The sequence below is a fragment of the Panthera onca genome, chromosome B3 (genome assembly GCF_046562875.1).
Source record: "Panthera onca isolate mPanOnc1 chromosome B3, mPanOnc1 haplotype 2, whole genome shotgun sequence".
NCBI classification, from domain to species: Eukaryota; Metazoa; Chordata; class Mammalia; order Carnivora; family Felidae; genus Panthera; species Panthera onca.
In genome coordinates, this window is record NC_138344.1 from 31,225,115 (window position 1) to 31,244,257 (window position 19,143).

Sequence of the window (19,143 nt, forward strand, 5' to 3'; positions counted from 1 at the left end):
TTGGGAACAAGCAGCCCCCGTCAAGTGATGTGGTAGGCTGAATAGAATCTTCCCCCCTCCCCCCGATGTATATGCCTTGTATAATTGGGGCGGAATCTGTGAATGTTGATGGGGTATCATTTCCAAGATGAGGCTACTAATCCATTGACTTTGACTTAAAAGAAGAGGTTACTCTGGATGTGCCTGACCTAATCAGAGGAGGTCTTTAAAAGAGAGTAAAGTGTTAGAGACCCTCTCCTGCTGGCTTGAAGATATAAGCAGTGGTACTGTGAGAGGGCCTATGGAGAGGCCACATAGTAAGGCCCTGAGGGTGGCCTCTCATAGCTGAGAGTGGTTCTATGCTAACAGTTAACAAGAAAAAACAGGGGCACTCAGTCCTACAACTGTGAGGAATTGAATTCTGCTAACCACCTGAACAAGCTCAGAAGAGGATTCTGAGCTCCAGATGAGACCACAGACCTAACTAACATCTTGATTTCAGTCTTCTGAGACCCTGAGCAGAGCACCAGTCATGCCATGCCTGGACTCCTGACCTACAGAAACTGGGGAATAATAAATGGGTATTGTTTTAAGCTGCTTAGTTTGTGGTAAATTGCTATGCATCAATAAAAAACTAGTATAGGTGATGAGGGCTGAGAACAGTCCTCAAGGTAGCAGGGGCTTCAGAATTCACTGAGAAGCCATCAAAGCCTCCCTTCAGGGGTGGTGGGTGAAAAAAAATCCACAACTTCTAGAATCAGACAAACCTGGGCTCAAATCTAAGCAGTACTATTTATTAGCTGTGTGATTCTTGGCCAAGCGCCCTTTGAGTCTATTCCTTTATCCATAAAATAGGGACAAGTACTTGTCTCACAAGGTTGTTAGGAGACTTAGATGGGATAATAGTTTGCAGGAGTGCCTGGCTGGCTCTGTCAGTAGAGTGTGGGACTCTTGATCTCAGAACCTTGAGTTCGATGGGAATGCAAACTGGTGCAGCCACTCTGGAAAACAGTATGGAGGTTCCTCAAAAAATTAAAAATAGAACTACCCTACCACCCAGCAATTGCACTATTAGGTATTTATCCAAGGGATACAGGTGTGCTGTTTCAAACGGGCACATGCACCCCAATGTTTATAGCAGAGCTATCGACAATAGCCAAAGTATGGAAAGAGCCCAAATGTCCATCAACAGATGAATGGATAAAGAAGATGTGGTGTATATATATACAATGGAATATTACTCAGCAATCAAAAAGAATTAAATCTTGCCATTTGCAACTATGTGGATAGAACTAGCAGGTATTAGGTTAAGCGAAATTAGTCAGAGAAAGACAAATATCATATGACTTCACTCATATGAGGAATCTAAGATACAAAATAGATGAACATAAGGGAAGGGAAGCAAAAATAATATAAAAACAAGGAGGGGGACAAAACATAAGAGACTCTTAAATATAGAGAACAAACTAAGGGTTGCTAAGGGGTTGTGGGGAGGGGGATGGGCTAAAATGGGTAAGGGGCGTTAAGGAAGACACTTGCTGGGGTGAGCACTGGGTGTTATACATAGGGGATAAATCACTGGAATCTACTCCTGAAATCACTATTGCACTACATGCTAACTAACTTGGATGTAAATTTAAATAAATGAATAAATAAATAAATAAAATTTTTAAAAATAAAAAATAAAGATGTTAATTAATCACACATTGTTCTGAAGCCAGAAAATGACTCTATGTAAAAAAAAAAAAAAAAAAAAAAAAACCAAAAAACAAAGTGAGTTTGCGCCCCACATTGGGGGTACAGCTTACTTTAAAACACAAATAAAAAAAAGTTTGCAGGATGCAGTGACACATAATAAATCATAACCATAATTGTATTAAACAACAATGCTCCATATGTGGAGAGACCGACAGCAGAGAGACCAGTTGGGCCCAAGACTTTCTTAACTATGAGAGTCCCAACCTCATCCTGCGCTTCCAGCCCTTGGAGATTTGAAGAATACGAATTAAAATGCAAAGAGGTCAAAGCTTTTCCAAGTATCCTTTGGTTAGGCTGGTGGGAGAAGGTGAGGGCAGATGTTTTGAAAAGAAAAGCTTTTTTATCCTTTTGCCAGCCAGGTTCATACCCCCTAAAACCACACTGCTAGGGAGGGAAAAGAGAATGGTAGATGCTTCTGCCCTGGAGAAAAGGCCAGAGTGAGCAAGAGGAGCCTCAGTGTCCATCTTTTCTTTCCTCAGTGAGTCCAGGGATAGAGAGTGAAGGATACCAAGAGACTGTCTTATTGACTCTGGGTGGCGGCACGGTAATTCAGGCCTGGGGAAGTGGCCCAGACCACATCCTATGTCAGGATGTAGTTAATAAGTCCAGATTAGATGTTAAGAGCCTTGGAATTTAATCAACCCCATTTTCAGAGCAGTCTGCTGTCGAAACCCTACTTGTAGGGATTGGGGGCAGGCGTCTGGCCAAAGATATTGTTTTGTTTGAGGCATGCTCAGAGACTGGGACAGTCTTCGCCAACAATTTACTTAGCACAGGTTCAGTGTTAGTTATAATATATAATAATAATATTTCATGAGCCAGTAGCATACAGGATAATGTCTTCCAAAGAGTCAATAAGAAATAACACACTCCAAACCAGTGACAGATTAATTACACTATTATTCCAGACAAACTGGAGATGAAAGAAACAAAGTCCATATTTAGTTGAGGTGTACCTTTCTTGGTAGAGTCTGTCCTTCCAACTAAAAGCTGGGTATCAGCTGCCTGCCTAGATCCCTCACTATTGGAGCACATAGTAAGCAGGCCGAGGCACTGCAAGGTAGGCTGCTCTAAAGGTTACTACTCCAGGGACAATTACATGGCTTGTGACACTGCCTACAAGGAGTGGCCTTGCCAAGGCAGGAACAGATGTCCCTTATCTACCTAAAACTGCTGTGTGCTTTAATACCACTGCCAGCCAAGAGCAGCCAGCCTGGCCACGGCAGAAGCAAGTGTCTCAAGTTCTTCCGAGAACAACAAAGGGTAGTGTTGTTCAGACACTCTGGTAAGTCCTCACAGATTCTTTTTTTTTTTTTTTAAAGTTTATTATTTTGAGAGGGAGAGAGAGTGAGAGCACTCAAGTGGAGGAGGGGCAGCAAGAAAGAGGCAGAGAGAGAATCCCAAGCAGATTATGCACTGTCAGCGTGGAAACCCGATGCAGGCCTTGAACTCAGAAACCGTGAGATCATGACCTGAGCCCGAAGTTGGACGCTTAACCAACTAAGCCACCCAGGCGCCCCCTCACAAATTCTTTATATTCAGAGTTTAAAAGTCCATCATGCCCTCACCGTGCTGCCAATGACCTAAGGGTCCCCTCCGCTCCAGGTGCCATTGTTCATTCCAAAGTCTTAATATCTGGGGCGCCTGGGTGGCTCAGTCAGTTAAGCATCTGCCTTCAGCTCAGGTCATGATCTCATGGTTCATGAGCTCAAGCCCCATATCCAGCTTTCTGCTCTAAGTGCAGAGCCCACTAGGATCTTGTATCTCTCTCTCTGCCCCCGCCCCATCTCTCTCAAAATAAACATTAAAAAAAAGTCTTAATATCCAACTTCAAAGAAATTTCAACAAAATAAATTATTCTAAGCAGATTGAAACCGCAAACAACTTTGTCTAAAACAAACTTTCAAAACATGGATTTGAAATCGTAAGTCGGTACGCAACAAACACCCAGGTTAAGTCCTCAGAACTGGGGATTTGAGAGCCTTGATTGCCAGCAAACAACCTACTTTCTGAGCTTATTTCTTAATCTGTAGTGAAGTGGCTGAACTCATTTTTTAATGCTTGCGGGTTTGTGATATAAGAATAGTTACTAATAAGATCCCTTATATGTAAGCAGTTGTGTTTGTTCCCATTCTCTTATTTTAGGCTCAAACGGGGACGTTAAACAAAGAAGGTCTTTTTATTACAACTTGACAATGTTATTATCGTTATCGGTTCCTTTTTTTTTTTCCTTAAGTAATCCCTAAGACCAAAGTGGGGCTCAAACTCACGACCCTGAGGCTCACGCTCGACTGACTAAGAAGGCCAGGAGCCCCTTATTGTTCCCATCTTGACGTGATGAAATCGCTTCCTGAGCGGACTTGAATCAGGATACCATCTACTGCCCACCGCTCACCTTCCTTACATCCTGGCTCCTGGAAGGCCGCTGCAAACAGAAACGCGGCAGCGCGGGACAGGGCACAGCGTTGGAAATGGTTTGTCCTTAGCGCGCCGCCGTAGCCTCCCAACATCCTCGTGATACCCCGCCCTCCCGCCAAGGCGCGAGCGGCGCAGTGGGCGGGACCTCACGCTCCGCCCTCCGTGCGTCGGTGCGTGAGTCCGGCCCCCACGAGCTCCCGAGCGGCCCTCGAGTTCACACCCGGCTTCCCTTCAGCCTTAGACTGCGTGCCGCCATAGCCGTCATGCTCGGCGCCGCTCTCCGCCGTTGCGCTGTAGCAGCAGCCGCAGCCCCCCGTGCCAGCCCCCGAGGCCTCCTGTACCCAGCTCCGGGTCCCGGCTCCGCCGCCGGTAAGGCCCCCGCCGCCGCTGTTCGCGCCCGCGTGTCCTTGCGGTGACCTGGGTCCCCGCCGCCACTCGAGGGCAGGCTCGCCCAGCGGCCTAGCCCCTGCTCTGCGGGCGTGCGGCGGAACCTGGTGACCGTTGGCAGCTCTCTGTGCGGCCTCCAGTTGTGGGGGACTGGAAGACGCGGTCCCCAGGCCCCCTACCCCCGCCCCCAGCGCGACTTCCTGGTGCGGGCACCGCGGACCAGTCTGGTGTAGACCTGCTGCGGGCCCCAGTGAGGGGGCGCAGCGCACCTCTCATGCCCACTGGACCCCTTCGGTCCCTGGGCTGTGACCGTTCCCTGGCGCTGACCCCTGCAGCCGTCTGACTGGGAGTGTCCGCCGCTGGCCTACAGCGCTTCGGCGAAGGTGACATTGAGCCGCTAGGCGCGTCTCAGTGTAGGAGCAGGAGTGGCCCTTCCGGAGACCCCAGCATGGACACTCACAGTGTCTTCTGCGAGCACTATATGCTTACTTGTAGGACACAATATACTTTTTTTTTATCAGACCTTTCTCGGTTAGAGCTTTGTATGTCACCTTCACTGACCGTTCTGTCATTTTACAGACTGCTATGCTACGTTTTAATTCTTCCGTTTTTACGATGGATCGTTATGTATGGCTGCTGCTTGAGCTGTGGAAGAGAGCCTGAATATTGATAGGTCTTATGATAAGAATATTACTCTTTCTGGGCGCCTTGGTGGCTCAGTGGGTTAAACGTCCGACTTCAGCTCAGGTCATGATCTCAGGGTCCGTGGGTTTGAGCCAGGCCCTAATGCTGACAGCTCAGAGCCTGGAGCCTGCTTTGGATTCTGTGTTTCCCTCTCTGCCCCTCCCCTGCTTGTGCTCTCTTTCTCTCTCAAAAATGAATAAATATTAAACAATTTTTTAATTAAAGAAGATAAAAAATATTACTCTTTCGAAAATTGAGTACCACAGACTCAGGAATACTGTGTTCTGCAAACATAAGGGAACCTTTATTCCGTGCTTCCAATTGGAAGTCTGATTGCAGGAGTATGAGATGTGCTGCTAATTCCTGTCTCTTATTTTGCCTTCCCCTTATGTGTTTGGGGAGATTTTGTGTCCAGCACTGTACTTTTACTTAGTGTGACTGCACTTTAATCTTGGTCCATGATGATAGTATATGCTGCATTATGAAATTTAGCCCCTAAGCATGCATATTTAACATGAACTCAAACTCAAAACTAATAAGGTTGTTCTCTTGACTCTTGAGTGTTCTAACTAGACTCTTCAGAACCTAGGAAATGTATTTCTGTTCATTCAATTTAGACTTTATCTTCTCTCATTTACAATAGGACAGAAAGGCTGGCATGCACTTTATGAAGACTATCTTATAGAGGAGGAAATTGAGGCCCAACTTGAAAAACCGATTCTTTTATTAGTGGTGGAACTGTTTTCTGTTTCTTAGCCATAGTTATTTTTGGCCCATCCTGATGTTTGTCAGATTTTATGTTTTTTTATTTTTTTCCTTACCTAAATGTTAAAGTACTACAATTTTTTCATATAGATACCTTTTAGGGAGTTTTCTTGTGGCCTCTTGAAAAGGATTGCTACCTTTTTTTTTAACGTTTATTTTTTATTTTTGAGAGGGGGAAGGGACAGACAGTGGGGAGACAGAGGATCTGAAAACGGGCTCTGCACTGACAGCAGAGAGCCCGATGTAGGGCTCAAACCCACAAACCATGAGATCATAACCTGAGCTGGTCAGAAGTTAAAGGAACTCAGCCACCCAGGTGCCCCAAGAATTGCTGCATTTTGTGGCAAGCTGGGGAAAAGGCAGAGATTTTTGGCAGACTAGGTTAAGGGGATTCATCTTAGTAAGTTTGGATATGTTGGTTTCTCTCCTAGGCATTCTATTCCCACTCTTGAGTAAAATTTATAAACAAAAATCTTTATTTTAGGTGTCTTTCCCATAGACAACCTAAATATTTGCCACAAGGAGGTGGTATTGGTTACTTTTATGTTAGCTACTTTCTAGTTGCATGACCTTGGTCATGTTAATTAACATAAAGACTCAAGTTGGCCATGGCACACCTGGCTGGCTCAATGGGTAGAGCACTCAGACTCTTGATCTCAGGGGATGACTGACTATTGATCTCTGACTCTTGATCTCGAGGTGGTGAGTTTTGGCTCCACGTTGGGCGTGAATCCTACTTTAAAGGAAAAAGACTCAATTGCCTCATCTCTAAAATCAGGATATTTGGCAGTTGTGAGGTTTAAATGAAATAATGTAACTCTTAGCACCTTGCCTGGCACAAATGCTTAATATGTCTTTGCTTTATTATAGGGGATTTCATTTTTGCAAATTATACATCAGGGTTTGTTATTAGTATGAAACCAAACAGGTTGTATAAAATGAAAGTCAAAAGGATTAACATTTTGGATGGGACTATTCAAGGTCAAATGAGAGCATACTTCAAAGAGCTCTGGAAGGGTTAACCTGAGGGGCTTCAAGTTTGCTCTAGTTAAATGGCACCCTGAATTCCAGAAGCCTCCAACTTGAAACAATCGTTTTCCAGTAACTGCTGAATTAAAATGTTTTAAATAGTGGTTAGATTCTTTTAGTCAACCCTTAAAACTTAACACAACCCTAGCTCCTATAACCCTACCCTGATAACTTAGGAAAGTGTTTCTTGGCATAGGGCTGAATTGAGGTAGCACTTATTTTTTAAGTTTATTTATTTTGAGAGAGAGAGAGAGAGAGAGAGAGAGAGAGAGAGAGAGAGAGAGAACGTGTGCACCTGCACTAGCAGGGGAGGGGCAGAGAGAGAATCCCAAGCAGGCTCTGCATTGTCCATGCAGAGCCCAATTCAGGGCTCCATCCCACAACCATGAGATCATGATCTGAGCCGAAGTCCAATTGGTTCACCAACTGAGCCACCCAGGTGCCCCTAGGTAGCATTTTTAATCACTTTCCAACCTTCTTTTCAGCACTGTTCCCACACTTCTAGATTTCCAGCCTTTGAGTCCCAAAGTCCATGCTGTTCTTCAGCCTTGCACCTCAACAACGCCACCTTTGAGCTTGTTCTAGTGCCCTTTGCCATTATTCGTTTCTTTCCATTTCTCCTAGAATTACCACCACCAAAATGTCCATTCGGGGGGCTTTATCCAAGCTGACTAGTAATTAGTGGAAAGCTGTCTGATTGAACTAAATTTAAACTAAAGGGATTAATTTTTCTGAATATGTTAGCTTTTTTTTTCTTTTAAATAGTGTGCTTAACTGAATGCCAAAAAGTAGTGTTAGAAATACCTTTTTAGACTGAGTTTGTAGAAATGTCTCAGTTTTCAGGTACATGCTTCTCTTTTCCTACTCTGGAACCTTCAGGTTATATGAAAGCACTGCACAGTTGTTTTCCAAAATACTTTGCCTTGCAAACCTCAAACCTAAGTGGAAATGCTGTATGAAAGTTGGGTTAGTAGGGGAAGGAAAGAATGCCTATATAGTTTACTTAAAAATCAAAACGTTAAACATATGATAGGCATGTCCACAGTGAGGAGAATAGATCCTACTCCTACCCATTACTGAAATTAGGAATACAGTTTATTTTTTATTTATTTATTTATTTTTACTTCGAGAGGAATACAATTTAAACCATGTGGGAGAACCTGATTTTGCCATGCTAGAAGGGGGATGTATGTTCGCAGTGTGTGTTTGGTATTTTAAATAGTTGTTACCCATAAAGTTTTTTGGGAATACAACCAGTTTGTAATTTGGGACTTCCAGAAGGATGGTGAACAAATTATTGAAGGTGATCCATTGTTCTCCTTGACTAGGATGTGTAGTTGCTGATCATCTTTTTCTTTTGTTAGAAAACAAAACAAAGCTGCCAGCCATCTAGTGAAATCATGCCCAGCAGTGAGCAAAAGGAATTGATTATCATGAAACACTTCTGGGTGGTTGGAAAGGTACTTGTAATAATTACCTCTGGGGAAGGAATAGATATATTTCATTTGTCTTGAGTAAGTACTTAGAAATAGATTTACTAGGTGGTATGGTGAGTGTATTTAACTTGTCTTCCAAAGTGGTTGTAACATTTTATACTTGTGCTTTAAGTATTCAGCTAAGGATAATTTTAGTTTTTGAAAAAGATAGCTTCTAAATTTTTGATAACAGTGGGTTAGAGGATTGTTGTGACCTATACATTCTGATATATTAAATGTGAATATTAGTACTGTAAGAGTTATTAAGTATCCACATACTTTTGATGATGAAATGTTTGCACTTATCAAATATATTTAGGTCTAGAGATACATTATTTTTTCTTGTCATAGAAGTTAAAGCATGGCCAATTCCAGCCCACTTACATACATGTCCTACTTCATTCTGGGCTTGGATAATGGAGATATTTAGGTCTCTGGGAAGATTGGAACTTGTGCTGTGGTCCCCTGTGACTAATGGCAAGTATTTTGCTATGGCTCAAATGGTAATTTAAGTGAGAATCTTTTCACTTGATATAGCAGTGACAGTCCCATCTCCAGAACTAGCTAGTCGTTCATATCTTCATCTTTTTCTGTTTTCTTTTATTTTTCTCTGCTTTCTCCTGCCATTTATTGCATTAAGGATGTATAGGAATAGGGGCCCCTGGCTGGTACAGTCCATAGAGCATGTGACTTGGGGTTGTGAGTTCAAACAACATATTGGGCATAGAGTTTACTTTTAAAAAAAAATGTTCAAGATATTCCTTACATTTGGGGTGCCTGGGTGGCTTAGTCTGTTAGGCATCCAACTCTTTGAGCTCAGGTCATGATCTCACGGTTTGTGAGATCAAGCCCCACTTCAGTTAATAAACATCTGACTCTTGATTTCGGCCCAGGTCATGGTCGACCCCTGCATCGTGCTCTGCATTGACAGCATGGAGCCTGCTTGGATTCTTTCTCTGCCCCTCTCCTGGTTGCACTCGTACTTTCTCTATATATATAAATAAATTTAAAAAAAAAAAGAGAATTGGAATGGGCATTTTTTAAAATTAGGAATTAATACTGTGCTTATCATAAAAATTCAGACATTGTGGAAGGGTATAAAGAAATAGTTTTTCCTAGGGTGCCTGGGTGGTTAAGCATCTGACTCTTGATCTCAGTTCAGGTCGTGTGTGATCTCCCAGTTTGTAAGTTCGAGCCCTGCATTGCTGACAGTGCAGAGCTCACTTGGGATTCTCTCTCTGTCCCCTCTCCTGATCTTACTCTCCCTCCCTCCCTCTCTCTCTCTCTCTCTCTCTCTCCCCTCTCTCCCTCTCTCCCCCTCTCTCCCTCCCTCCCTCTCCCTCCCTCTCCCCCCCCCATAAATAAATAAACACAAAATAGTTTTTTCTTCCAAAGAACCACTTTTAGCAATTTGAAGCCAGCATTACACATTAGAGGGAAAAGATTTTTTCTTTCTTTTTTTTTTTTTTTTTTTTTTTTTGTTTAAAAATTTTTTAACGTTTATTTATTTTTGAGACAGAGACAGAGCATGAATGGGGGAGGGTCAGAGAGAGGGACACAGAATCTGAAACAGGCTCCAGGCTCTGAGCTGTCAGCACAGAGCCCGACGCGGGGCTCGAACCCACGGACCGCGAGATCATGACCTGAGCCGAAGTCGGACGCTTAACCGACTGAGCCACCCAGGCGCCCCAGGGAAAAGATTTTTTTCATATCAATATATAAAATTTTTTCCAAATGTTTATTTTTGAGAGAGAGAGCAAGCACGCAAGCAGGGGAGGGGTAGAGAAAGGGGGAGACAGGATCTAAAGCAGGTTCTGTACTGACAACAGAGCCCGATATGGGGCTTGAACTTGAGAACCTAGAGATCATGACCTGAGCCAAAGTCAGATGCTTAACTGACTGAGCCACCCAAATGCCCCATCGTATCAGTATAGAAGATTTGTTTCATTTGACCTGCTGAGTAATTTTCCTACCATAATGTATATACTTGATTCAGAATTTAATGCATTGAATATATTTAACACCACTGAACTGTGCACTTAAAAGTGGTTAAAATGGTAAATTTGTTGTATATATTTCAACACAATTTAAAAAAGAAAACCAACAACAACAAAAAAAACCCCAGTGTATTAACAGGATACATCCAGTAGTGTTTCTTTCTGAACATTGAACTCATTGCTCTTTTTTCATTGCAGCTGTCCAGTCAGTTCGCTGCTACTCCCATGGGTCACATGAAACAGATGAGGAGTTTGATGCTCGCTGGGTGACATACTTCAACAAGCCAGATATTGATGCCTGGGAATTGCGTAAAGGTAATTGGAACATAGGCATATTTGTCTACTTTGGCATAGAATTGGGAAATAGTTTGTAGTGTTTGACTACTCTGTTGAAAACAACTATTTGGAAAATATGCATCATGTAAGCATAGGTATTGTCATGCAGCTTTCAGTTGGGAAAGTTTATGACTTTTGGGGCCAGATAATTCTTTGCTGCAAGGGCTATCCTTCGCATTATAGGATGTTTAGCAGCATCCTTGGCAACTGTCTGCTGGGAGACAAAATCACCCCTGATTGAAAGTCACTGTTAAATGATAGGTCAATGTGAACAAGAGTTAACACTTTTGTCCTTTATAGATAATTTAAGGAAGTAGTTATTTGGTTCTCCTCCCATCTCGGTAATAGTTTGGGTTTTTTGTTATTTTCATTCTAAGTTATGATTTGTCTCTTGTGTTCAGTCTAAGTAAGCTAGAACTTGTTTTTCCTAATTGTAGATGTGTACTGAACACGAGTAGGTAACATTAATGATAACTAGTCTAATAGGTAGCTAAGTAATTTTAAGAGTAGGTAATTTAGTTCAGTCTCTGTGACCATATTCTTTTTTTTCTTTTTTGTTTTTTGTTTTTTTAATGTTTATTTATTTTTGAGACAGAGAGAGACAGAGCATGAATGGGGGAGGGGCAGAGAGAGAGAGGGAGACACAGAATCTGAAACAAGCTCCAGGCTCTGAGCCGTCAGCACAGAGCCCGACGCGGGGCTCGAACTCACGGACCGTGAGATCATGACCTGAGCCGAAGTCGGACGCTTAACCGACTGAGCCACCCAGGTGCCCCTCTTTTTTGTTTTTAAGAGAGAGAGAGAGAGCACGCTTAAGTGAGAGAAGAGCAGAGAGGGGAGAGAGAGAAGTGGGGCTCATCCTATACAGGGCTCATCCGAAATGGGGCTTGTGCTCATCTGAAGCAGGGCTCACCCAATACAGGACTTGAACTCAGGAACCATGAAATCATGACCTGAGCTGAAATCACATGCTTAATTGACTGAGCCACCCAGGTGCCCCTCCGTGACTATATTCTACCATTGTAGTCACTGTGTCTTTTGTTTACGTATTTCAAAATAATGAAAAGCGAGAAACCTAAGTGATTCACATTTATCCACAGGAATAATAATCCTTATTTTGCTGCAACCAGGAAAATCCTTACTGAATAATCTTGAGTAGCAGTAATGAAAAGAACAGCAATTCTGCACTCCCATTAAGAGAATCTTAAATTTTATTATGTGTCATTTTGTGCAAAGCTGAAAGTAATTATGCCCAGTCATTTTCTGGTTGAATGTGCACTAATGCTTCTCTGTATCTACTTAATGTCCTCATTTGAGCTTCATTAACTCTCCCTAAGCATTTCTCTGGTTGTTTTTAGATTATTTTCCAACCAAATCTATCTTAAAGCAACAAAAGTACATACACTGTGTAAGAGTTAAGGATATGAGTTGAAAATGACTCTTGGGGCGTCTGTTCGTGAGATTGAGCTGCCGTTGGGCTCTGTGCTGACACTGCAGAGCCTGCTTGGGATTCTCTCTTTCCCTAGCTCTCTCTCAAAATAAATAAAGAAAAAATGACCCTCTTGTTTGAAAAGAAACCAGCTAATTATGAAAATTATATTTGCATGTAAGAAGACTCTTGGTTTTTGGTTGTTTTTTGTTTTTTTCTTTAATCTGCATGCTATTGCATAGTTCTTTCACTGTGGAAGATCCACTGTGGTCTTACTATCTAGAATTTGTTAAAGGTAGGTTCTCTTTTTTTCTTTTTTTTTTTTTTTTGAGAGAGAGAGAGGAGGGGACAGAACCATAAGTAGACTCTGAGCTGTTAGCACAGAGCCTGAAGCGGAGCTCAAACTCACAAACCGTGAGATCATGACCTGAGCCAAAATCAAGAGTTGGATGCTCAACCCAATGAGCCACCCAGGCACCCCTAGATTCTGTTATTTTTATAGATAAAAGAATAGAGGCCAAACAGACAAGATCATGTGTCTTTGACTCAGTAAAAATATAAGTAAGTATATTGTAATTTCTATGAGGATATCTCAGGTTGATATGGCTCTTGTTTTTAATTTGACAGGAATGAACACGCTTGTTGGCTATGATCTGGTTCCAGAACCTAAAATCATTGATGCTGCTTTGCGGGCATGCAGACGGTTAAATGATTTTGCTAGTGCAGTTCGCATCCTAGAGGTTGTTAAGGTCAGTGAAGTAACGATGCTAAATAAAGTTTTTCTGGAAGTGGGTGGGCTGTTGTTAAGTATCAGCATATTATGTGTTTTTGAATTTGTTGAAATAACCTAAAATTAGTTCTGATATAGCTAGAGGAAATGTAGGTTGCAACTAAGTCTTTCTGGGGGGCAGTTTGGCAAAATTTATGCAAGGTTTTAGAAATTGTGCTTGATACCCATTTGTTCAGCATTTGAGAATTTATCTTAAGGAAATAATTAAGGATGTACAAAAGTTTAACTATAGTTTATCTTTGTTCTATTTGTGATATGAAGTTAAATATTAGTGGTTTCTTTTTTTTTTTTTTTTTTTTTTTTTTAATTTATTTTTGGGACAGAGAGAGACAGAGCATGAACGGGGGAGGGGCAGAGAGAGAGGGAGACACAGAATCGGAAACAGGCTCCAGGCTCTGAGCCATCAGCCCAGAGCCTGACGCGGGGCTCGAACTCGCGGACCACGAGATCGTGACGTGGCTGAAGTCGGACGCTCGACCGACTGCGCCACCCAGGCGCCCCTTATTAGTGGTTTCTTAAGATGAGACTTTCCAAGAGGTTATCTATTAATAGTGTGGAAATGTATTTAACATTAAACATTCATAGTATATTAATTGAAGAAACTTCAATTTTTGTGGTGTGATCTCATACATAGTTCATTTGATACCTATGATCAAATGATTACATTTTAAACAAGAATTTTATAATTTAAAAAAATACAATTAAGGAGACCTAGAATTTGTTAAAGGCAGAAGAATAACAGCTTGTTATTGTCTTAGTTCATTTGACTTTTTAATATTTGTCCTTGAGGAACTTTGTGAAAATACAGGTATAATTATATATTATGGTGAGTATTTGTCAAAACTCTTTTGCCCTGGAAATCGGTAGTCTTTTCAAGTCTGTAAGAAGGAAAGTGTGACATTACTTTATCTACAATGGGTAAAATAATTAAGGGTTCTGTAGGCTATCAATCCATTCAGCACCAGTACTTAATTTAGTTAAGGTCTCAAATTGGAGGCAAATTTAAAAACTTTTTCTTGTGTTAACTTAATTATTCCTGTAGCCTGCTGGGCATGTTTAATTACCTTTACAAAATTCTGTCATCACCACCTTTTCTTGTAACTCAAGGCTTTATCCAGGCTTTAAAATGTTATGTTTTATTTTGTTTTGTTTCTGGATTTAGTCTAATGGTCTTAGTTTTTCTCAAGGTGCTTTAAAGCCTACCTTGAATAGCGCCTACATAGCTTGTTGGACTAATAAGTTAAAAGTATGTGACTTGTATTCTCTGCTATTAGCCTCTGCATACGTGATTAAAAGCATTCTCAAGTTCATTTTTTTAATAGAAATAGCTTTTCAGAGAGCTAAATGTGAATATTTTCTTTGCCATCAGGACAAAGCAGGACCTCATAAGGAAATCTACCCCTATGTCATCCAGGAACTTAGACCAACTTTAAATGAACTGGGAATCTCCACTCCAGAGGAACTGGGCCTTGACAAAGTGTAAACCCCATGGGTAAGCAACACACCGCTGAATAAAGGCAGGAAATGAATCCAGGAAGGGGGAGTCAATGACATTTCAGTGTTCTCAGAGTAAGACCTTTTTAATGGCCTCCTTAGAGGCCATGAACATAGAGATTTAGAGAGTACTAATGATAGGTTTAAGGAGCTAGAATTGTCATTTTTAGTTGTTATAATTGTTCTTTTACTGTTGTAATGGCAAGAAGACGCCTCTAATTAAAAATCCATATAAAATATTTCAAACGTAAAGAATAGCATATGGGGTGCCTGGGTGGCTCAGTCATTTAAGTGGCTGACTCTTGATTTTGGCTCAGGTCACGATCTCATGGTTCGTGGGATCAAGCCCTGCCTCAGGCTATTTGCTGACAGCACAGAGCCTGCTTGGAATTCTCTCTCTTCCTCTCTCTCCCACTCATGCGTGCGCACTCTCTCTCTCACAAAATAAATCAACATTAAAAAAAAAAAAGAATAGCATATACAATAAATGTAATCACACCCAGATCTTTCAGATATTAATATTTTGCCATAGTTGCTTCATTTTCCCTCTAAGAAATGAGTGGTTTCACAGAGTTGAAACCCTCTGTGCACCCTTCCCTAATTCCAGCCCTTTTACCTCCCCCAAACTAAAGGTAATCCACTGCATATAAGGTATTTGTTACACATGTTTTTGTACATCTGTTTATTTTTAACGACAGAGTTTTATTAATTTGATGCATTTGTTTTTGTTAAGTTAGAATTTAATAGTCAAGTAAATATTCACTGATAAAAAACCTTATTTGATGGGGCGTGTGGGTGGCTCAGTCGGTAAGCATCCAACTTCGGCTCAGGTCATGATCTCACACTCTGGGTTTGAGCCCCGCATCAAGCTCTGTGCTGACAGTTCAGAGCCTGGAACCTGCTTCAGATTCTGTGTCTCCCTTTCTCTCTGCACCTCCCCCACTCACGCTCTCTCTCTTTCTCTCTCTCTTTCTCTCTCTCTTTCTCTCTCTCTCAAAAATAAACATTAAAAAAAACCTTATTTGATACCTTGTTCTCTGTGGGAAGGCAGGTAATAAAAACAGCCACAAGATTGTCTAGGTAGTGAGGAGTGTGCGGAAAATCTTTTGTTTTACAAAGGATTTTGTAAAGCAGGAACTCAATTTTATTTTATTTAATAAACATACATAGTGTATATAACTCTTACTATGTCAGGTGCTGTTTTAAGTGCTCTATAAATATTAATTCTTTTTCTTCTTTTCTTTTTTTAAGTAGTGAAGCCCAATGCAGGGCTCTCATGACTCAGATCAAGTCCTGAGCTAAGATCAAGAGTCAGACACTTTACTGATAAGTCATGGAGGTGCCCCAATATTAACTCATTTAATCTTCATAAACTGTCCCATGAGACAGTACTATCATTTATTTATTTTTATTTTTTGAGAGAGAGAGATAGAGCACAAGCGGGGGAGGGGCAGAGAGAGAAGGAGACACAGAATCCGAAGCAGGCTCCAGGCTCTGAGCTGTCAGCACAGAGCCTGACACGGGGCTTGAACTCACAAACCGTGAGATCATGACCTGAGCCGAAGTCTGACGCTTAACCAACTGAACCACCCAGGCGCCCCGAGGTAGAACTATCATTAGAATTATTCTCCTTTTCCTATTTTACTGATGAGGAAACTGAGACACCTTCTCCAAAGTCATACAGCTAGTACTAGAACTCACACTTAAACCTAGGCGGTCCAGCTCCAGAGTCCATTGCTCTTACTATGCTGCACATCCTGTTTAGGCATTTACTAAGGCCATATTCATTCCTCAGAGGTAAACAATGAGGCTTAAATAGAGAATTTGCTTCCTAAGACATTTATTTTTAAAATAGTGGAACTAAAGTGTCTTATAAAAGTGCACCCAAGGGATCCCCACCTGGCTCAGTCGATGGAGCATACAGTTCTTAATCTCACAGTCATGAGTTCAAGCCCCATGTTGGGCATGGAGCCTACTTTTAAGAAGAGAAAGCAAAAAGTGCACCCAGAATTATTGAAGGAGCTAATGTCAGATCCCTCAAAAGATAAAGATCCTTTGAGCCCGGTTAAACGTTTTAGAGCAGGAGTCTTAATTTTATCTTTGTCCACTCCCATACTACTACTACTGCCACTACTAACTACTACTACCACCACCACCACCACCACTAACACCACTACCACCACCACCAGCACTTCCTCCTCCTCCTCTTTTTCCTCCTCCTCCTCCTCCTCCTCCTCCTCCTCCTCCTCCTCCTCCTCCTCCTCCTCCTTCCCCCTCCCTCCTAAACTCAGATAGCTCATCTTTATAATAAATGGAAATGTTTTTAATGTGTGTACTAATGATTTCTATGAGAAAATGAGGCATTCGGAATAGAATATTTCCTACTTAAATTTTTGAAGCTCTTGTCTGTTGTTCATATTATGTAATGGACTCTTATAAGGTTGTCTAAACACTTTAGCTTAATTTTTATTTTATCAAGTAGTATTGCAAGGAGTTTAGAAGATCTTTGTTATTATATAGGATACATTCCAGTTGTGATGATATTCTTTCTTTTTTAATATATTTTTTAAAAAATTTGTTTAGTATTTTTATTATTATTTTTTAATGTTTTATTTATTTTTGAAAGAGTGAGAGAGAGCACACACACTCCTGCGGGGGAGGGGCAGAGAGCGAGGGGGACAGAGGATCCAAAGCGGGTTCTGTGCTGACAGCAGAGAGACCGATGCAGGGCTTAAGCTCAGGAACTGTGAGATTATGACCTGAGCCAAAGTCGGGTTAAATGACTGAGCCACCCAGGTGCCCCTAAAAATTTTTTTGAAAGGCAATTCCCTAGCATTTTTCTGACTGGAAAAGAGGACTACCCCAGTAAGTACTAGGTGTGTAAACAACAAAAAGGCGCAGAGCCAGTCCCTTGTGAGTTGGGTATAGGCAGGAGTAAGTAAGAACAGAAAAGGCTACACAGAGACAGTGATTTCCCTGGACCGTTGCTCTAAAGAAGGTTAATTTTAGGGCACCTGACTGGCTCAGTTGGAAGAGCATACAACTTTTTTTTTTTTATGTTTTATTTATTTTTGAGAGAGAGAAACCAAGCATGAGTGGGGGAGGGGCAGAGAGAGAGGAAGACAGAATCCAAAGCAGGCTCCAGACTCTGAGCTGTCAGCACAGAGCCCGATGTGGAGCTCGAACCCATGAACCATGAGATCATGACCTGAGCCGAAGTTGGATGCTTAACCGACCGAGCCACCCAGGTGCCCCGCAACTCTTGATCTCAGTCATAAGTTTCAACCCTGTGTTGGGTGTAGAGGTTACTTAAATAAAAAACTTTTTTTAAAAAGGTTATTTTTAGTAAGATTTCTATGCTTCCTTTATTTTTCTAGCTAATTCTTCCTGTTTTCTCTTACAGATGGGCTTCTCAAGGATTTATTCATAATGCTACTTGATTGTAAACAATCACCTGGAAATACTGATGATAACATATTACCTTATTTGAACAAGTTTTCCTTTATTGAGTACCAAACCATGTAATGATAACTTGGACTTTAATAAAAGGGAAATGAGTTTGAACTGAAATTAGGTATTGTTCCATGTGTTTGCTTTGAAAAGCAGAAAATGAACTATCATAGAGCCATTGATTTCATGGGTTTTTTGCCACTGTATGCTGAGAAAACTTCTTAACTGGCTATGATAGATTTGGAGGCTTTCAGTGCCTAAAGAGCTAATAAATAGGTTTACCTCTTGAGAGAATTAATAAAATACACAAATCCCATCTTACTTCGGAAGCCACATAATATTGGAGACCCAGCTGTTGGAGAACCAGACTTATAGGTCTGAGGAATTTCTAGGATAGCCATTCAGACTACAGTTTCAGAGGAATAGGATTAATACTAGGTTGAGGTTAAAGCTAAGGAAATGTTAGTAAAATTCATTTTGGTAAGTGATCAACACAAATAACCTTTTATGAAAAAGACTGATTCCCCACCAAAAAGCTCCCCTCCCCTTTTTAAAAAAGGAGAAAGGTAAATAAACAAAAACAGCCACATATGTTTATTTAATTGCATGGTTGGTAGATGTGGTTCTTAGCTTTGACCCCTCTGTGGGCTAGCTCTTTCCCCCTCGTTCCATGTAGTATAATGTCCCAGTCACACTGCTCTGTTTTTCCTCCAAATTCTCTTCATGTTGCTTCCCTCTAGAAATGACATGAACCATCAACGTAGGTCTGCTCTCTCAAATCCTAGAGGTGGAGAGGGGGTGGAGCAATCACATATACAAAGACCTCACGACAGGTTTTAAAAGTTCTGTGAACATAGGGGCACCTGGAAGTGTCTGACTTCAGCTCAAGTCATGATCTCACAGTTTGTGGGTTCAAGCCCCGCATCAGGCACTCTGCTGTCATCACAGAGCCCACTTGAGATCCTCATTCTGCACCTCTCTCTGCCCCTCCCCCGCCCGTGTGCTCTCGCACGTGCTCTCTCTGTCAAAAATAAACTTTTTTTTTTTTTTTTTTTTTTTAATTAAAAAAATAGGGGCACCTGTGTGGCTCAGTTGGTTGAGCATCCGACTTCGGCTTAGGTCATGATCTTGCAGTCTGTGAATTCGAGCCCC

At 41.5% G+C, this 19,143-nt stretch overlaps 1 protein-coding gene across 1 annotated transcript; it reads left to right on the forward strand.

The window, feature by feature from the left end:
- The first annotated feature begins 4,322 nt into the window (after positions 1 to 4,322).
- On the forward strand, positions 4,323 to 18,111 carry COX5A (cytochrome c oxidase subunit 5A). The gene is made up of 5 exons (XM_060618033.3): positions 4,323 to 4,524; positions 10,691 to 10,807; positions 12,885 to 13,006; positions 14,417 to 14,539; positions 17,945 to 18,111. The coding sequence occupies exons 1-4, from the start codon at positions 4,419 to 4,421 to the stop codon at positions 14,528 to 14,530; spliced, it is 459 nt and encodes a 152-aa protein (XP_060474016.1). The 5' UTR covers positions 4,323 to 4,418; the 3' UTR covers positions 14,531 to 14,539; positions 17,945 to 18,111.
- The last annotated feature ends 1,032 nt before the right edge of the window (positions 18,112 to 19,143 follow it).

Excerpts from the sequence above, each read along its gene's own strand:
- COX5A (XM_060618033.3), top strand. The coding sequence starts at position 4,419 with ATGCTCGGCGCCGCTCTCCGCCGTTGCGCTGTAGCAGCAGCCGCAGCC. Across the intron at positions 4,525-10,690 it reads GGGTCCCGGCTCCGCCGCCG|CTGTCCAGTCAGTTCGCTGC; the intron begins GTAAGGCCCCCG and ends TTTTCATTGCAG. Across the intron at positions 13,007-14,416 it reads GCATCCTAGAGGTTGTTAAG|GACAAAGCAGGACCTCATAA; the intron begins GTCAGTGAAGTA and ends CTTTGCCATCAG.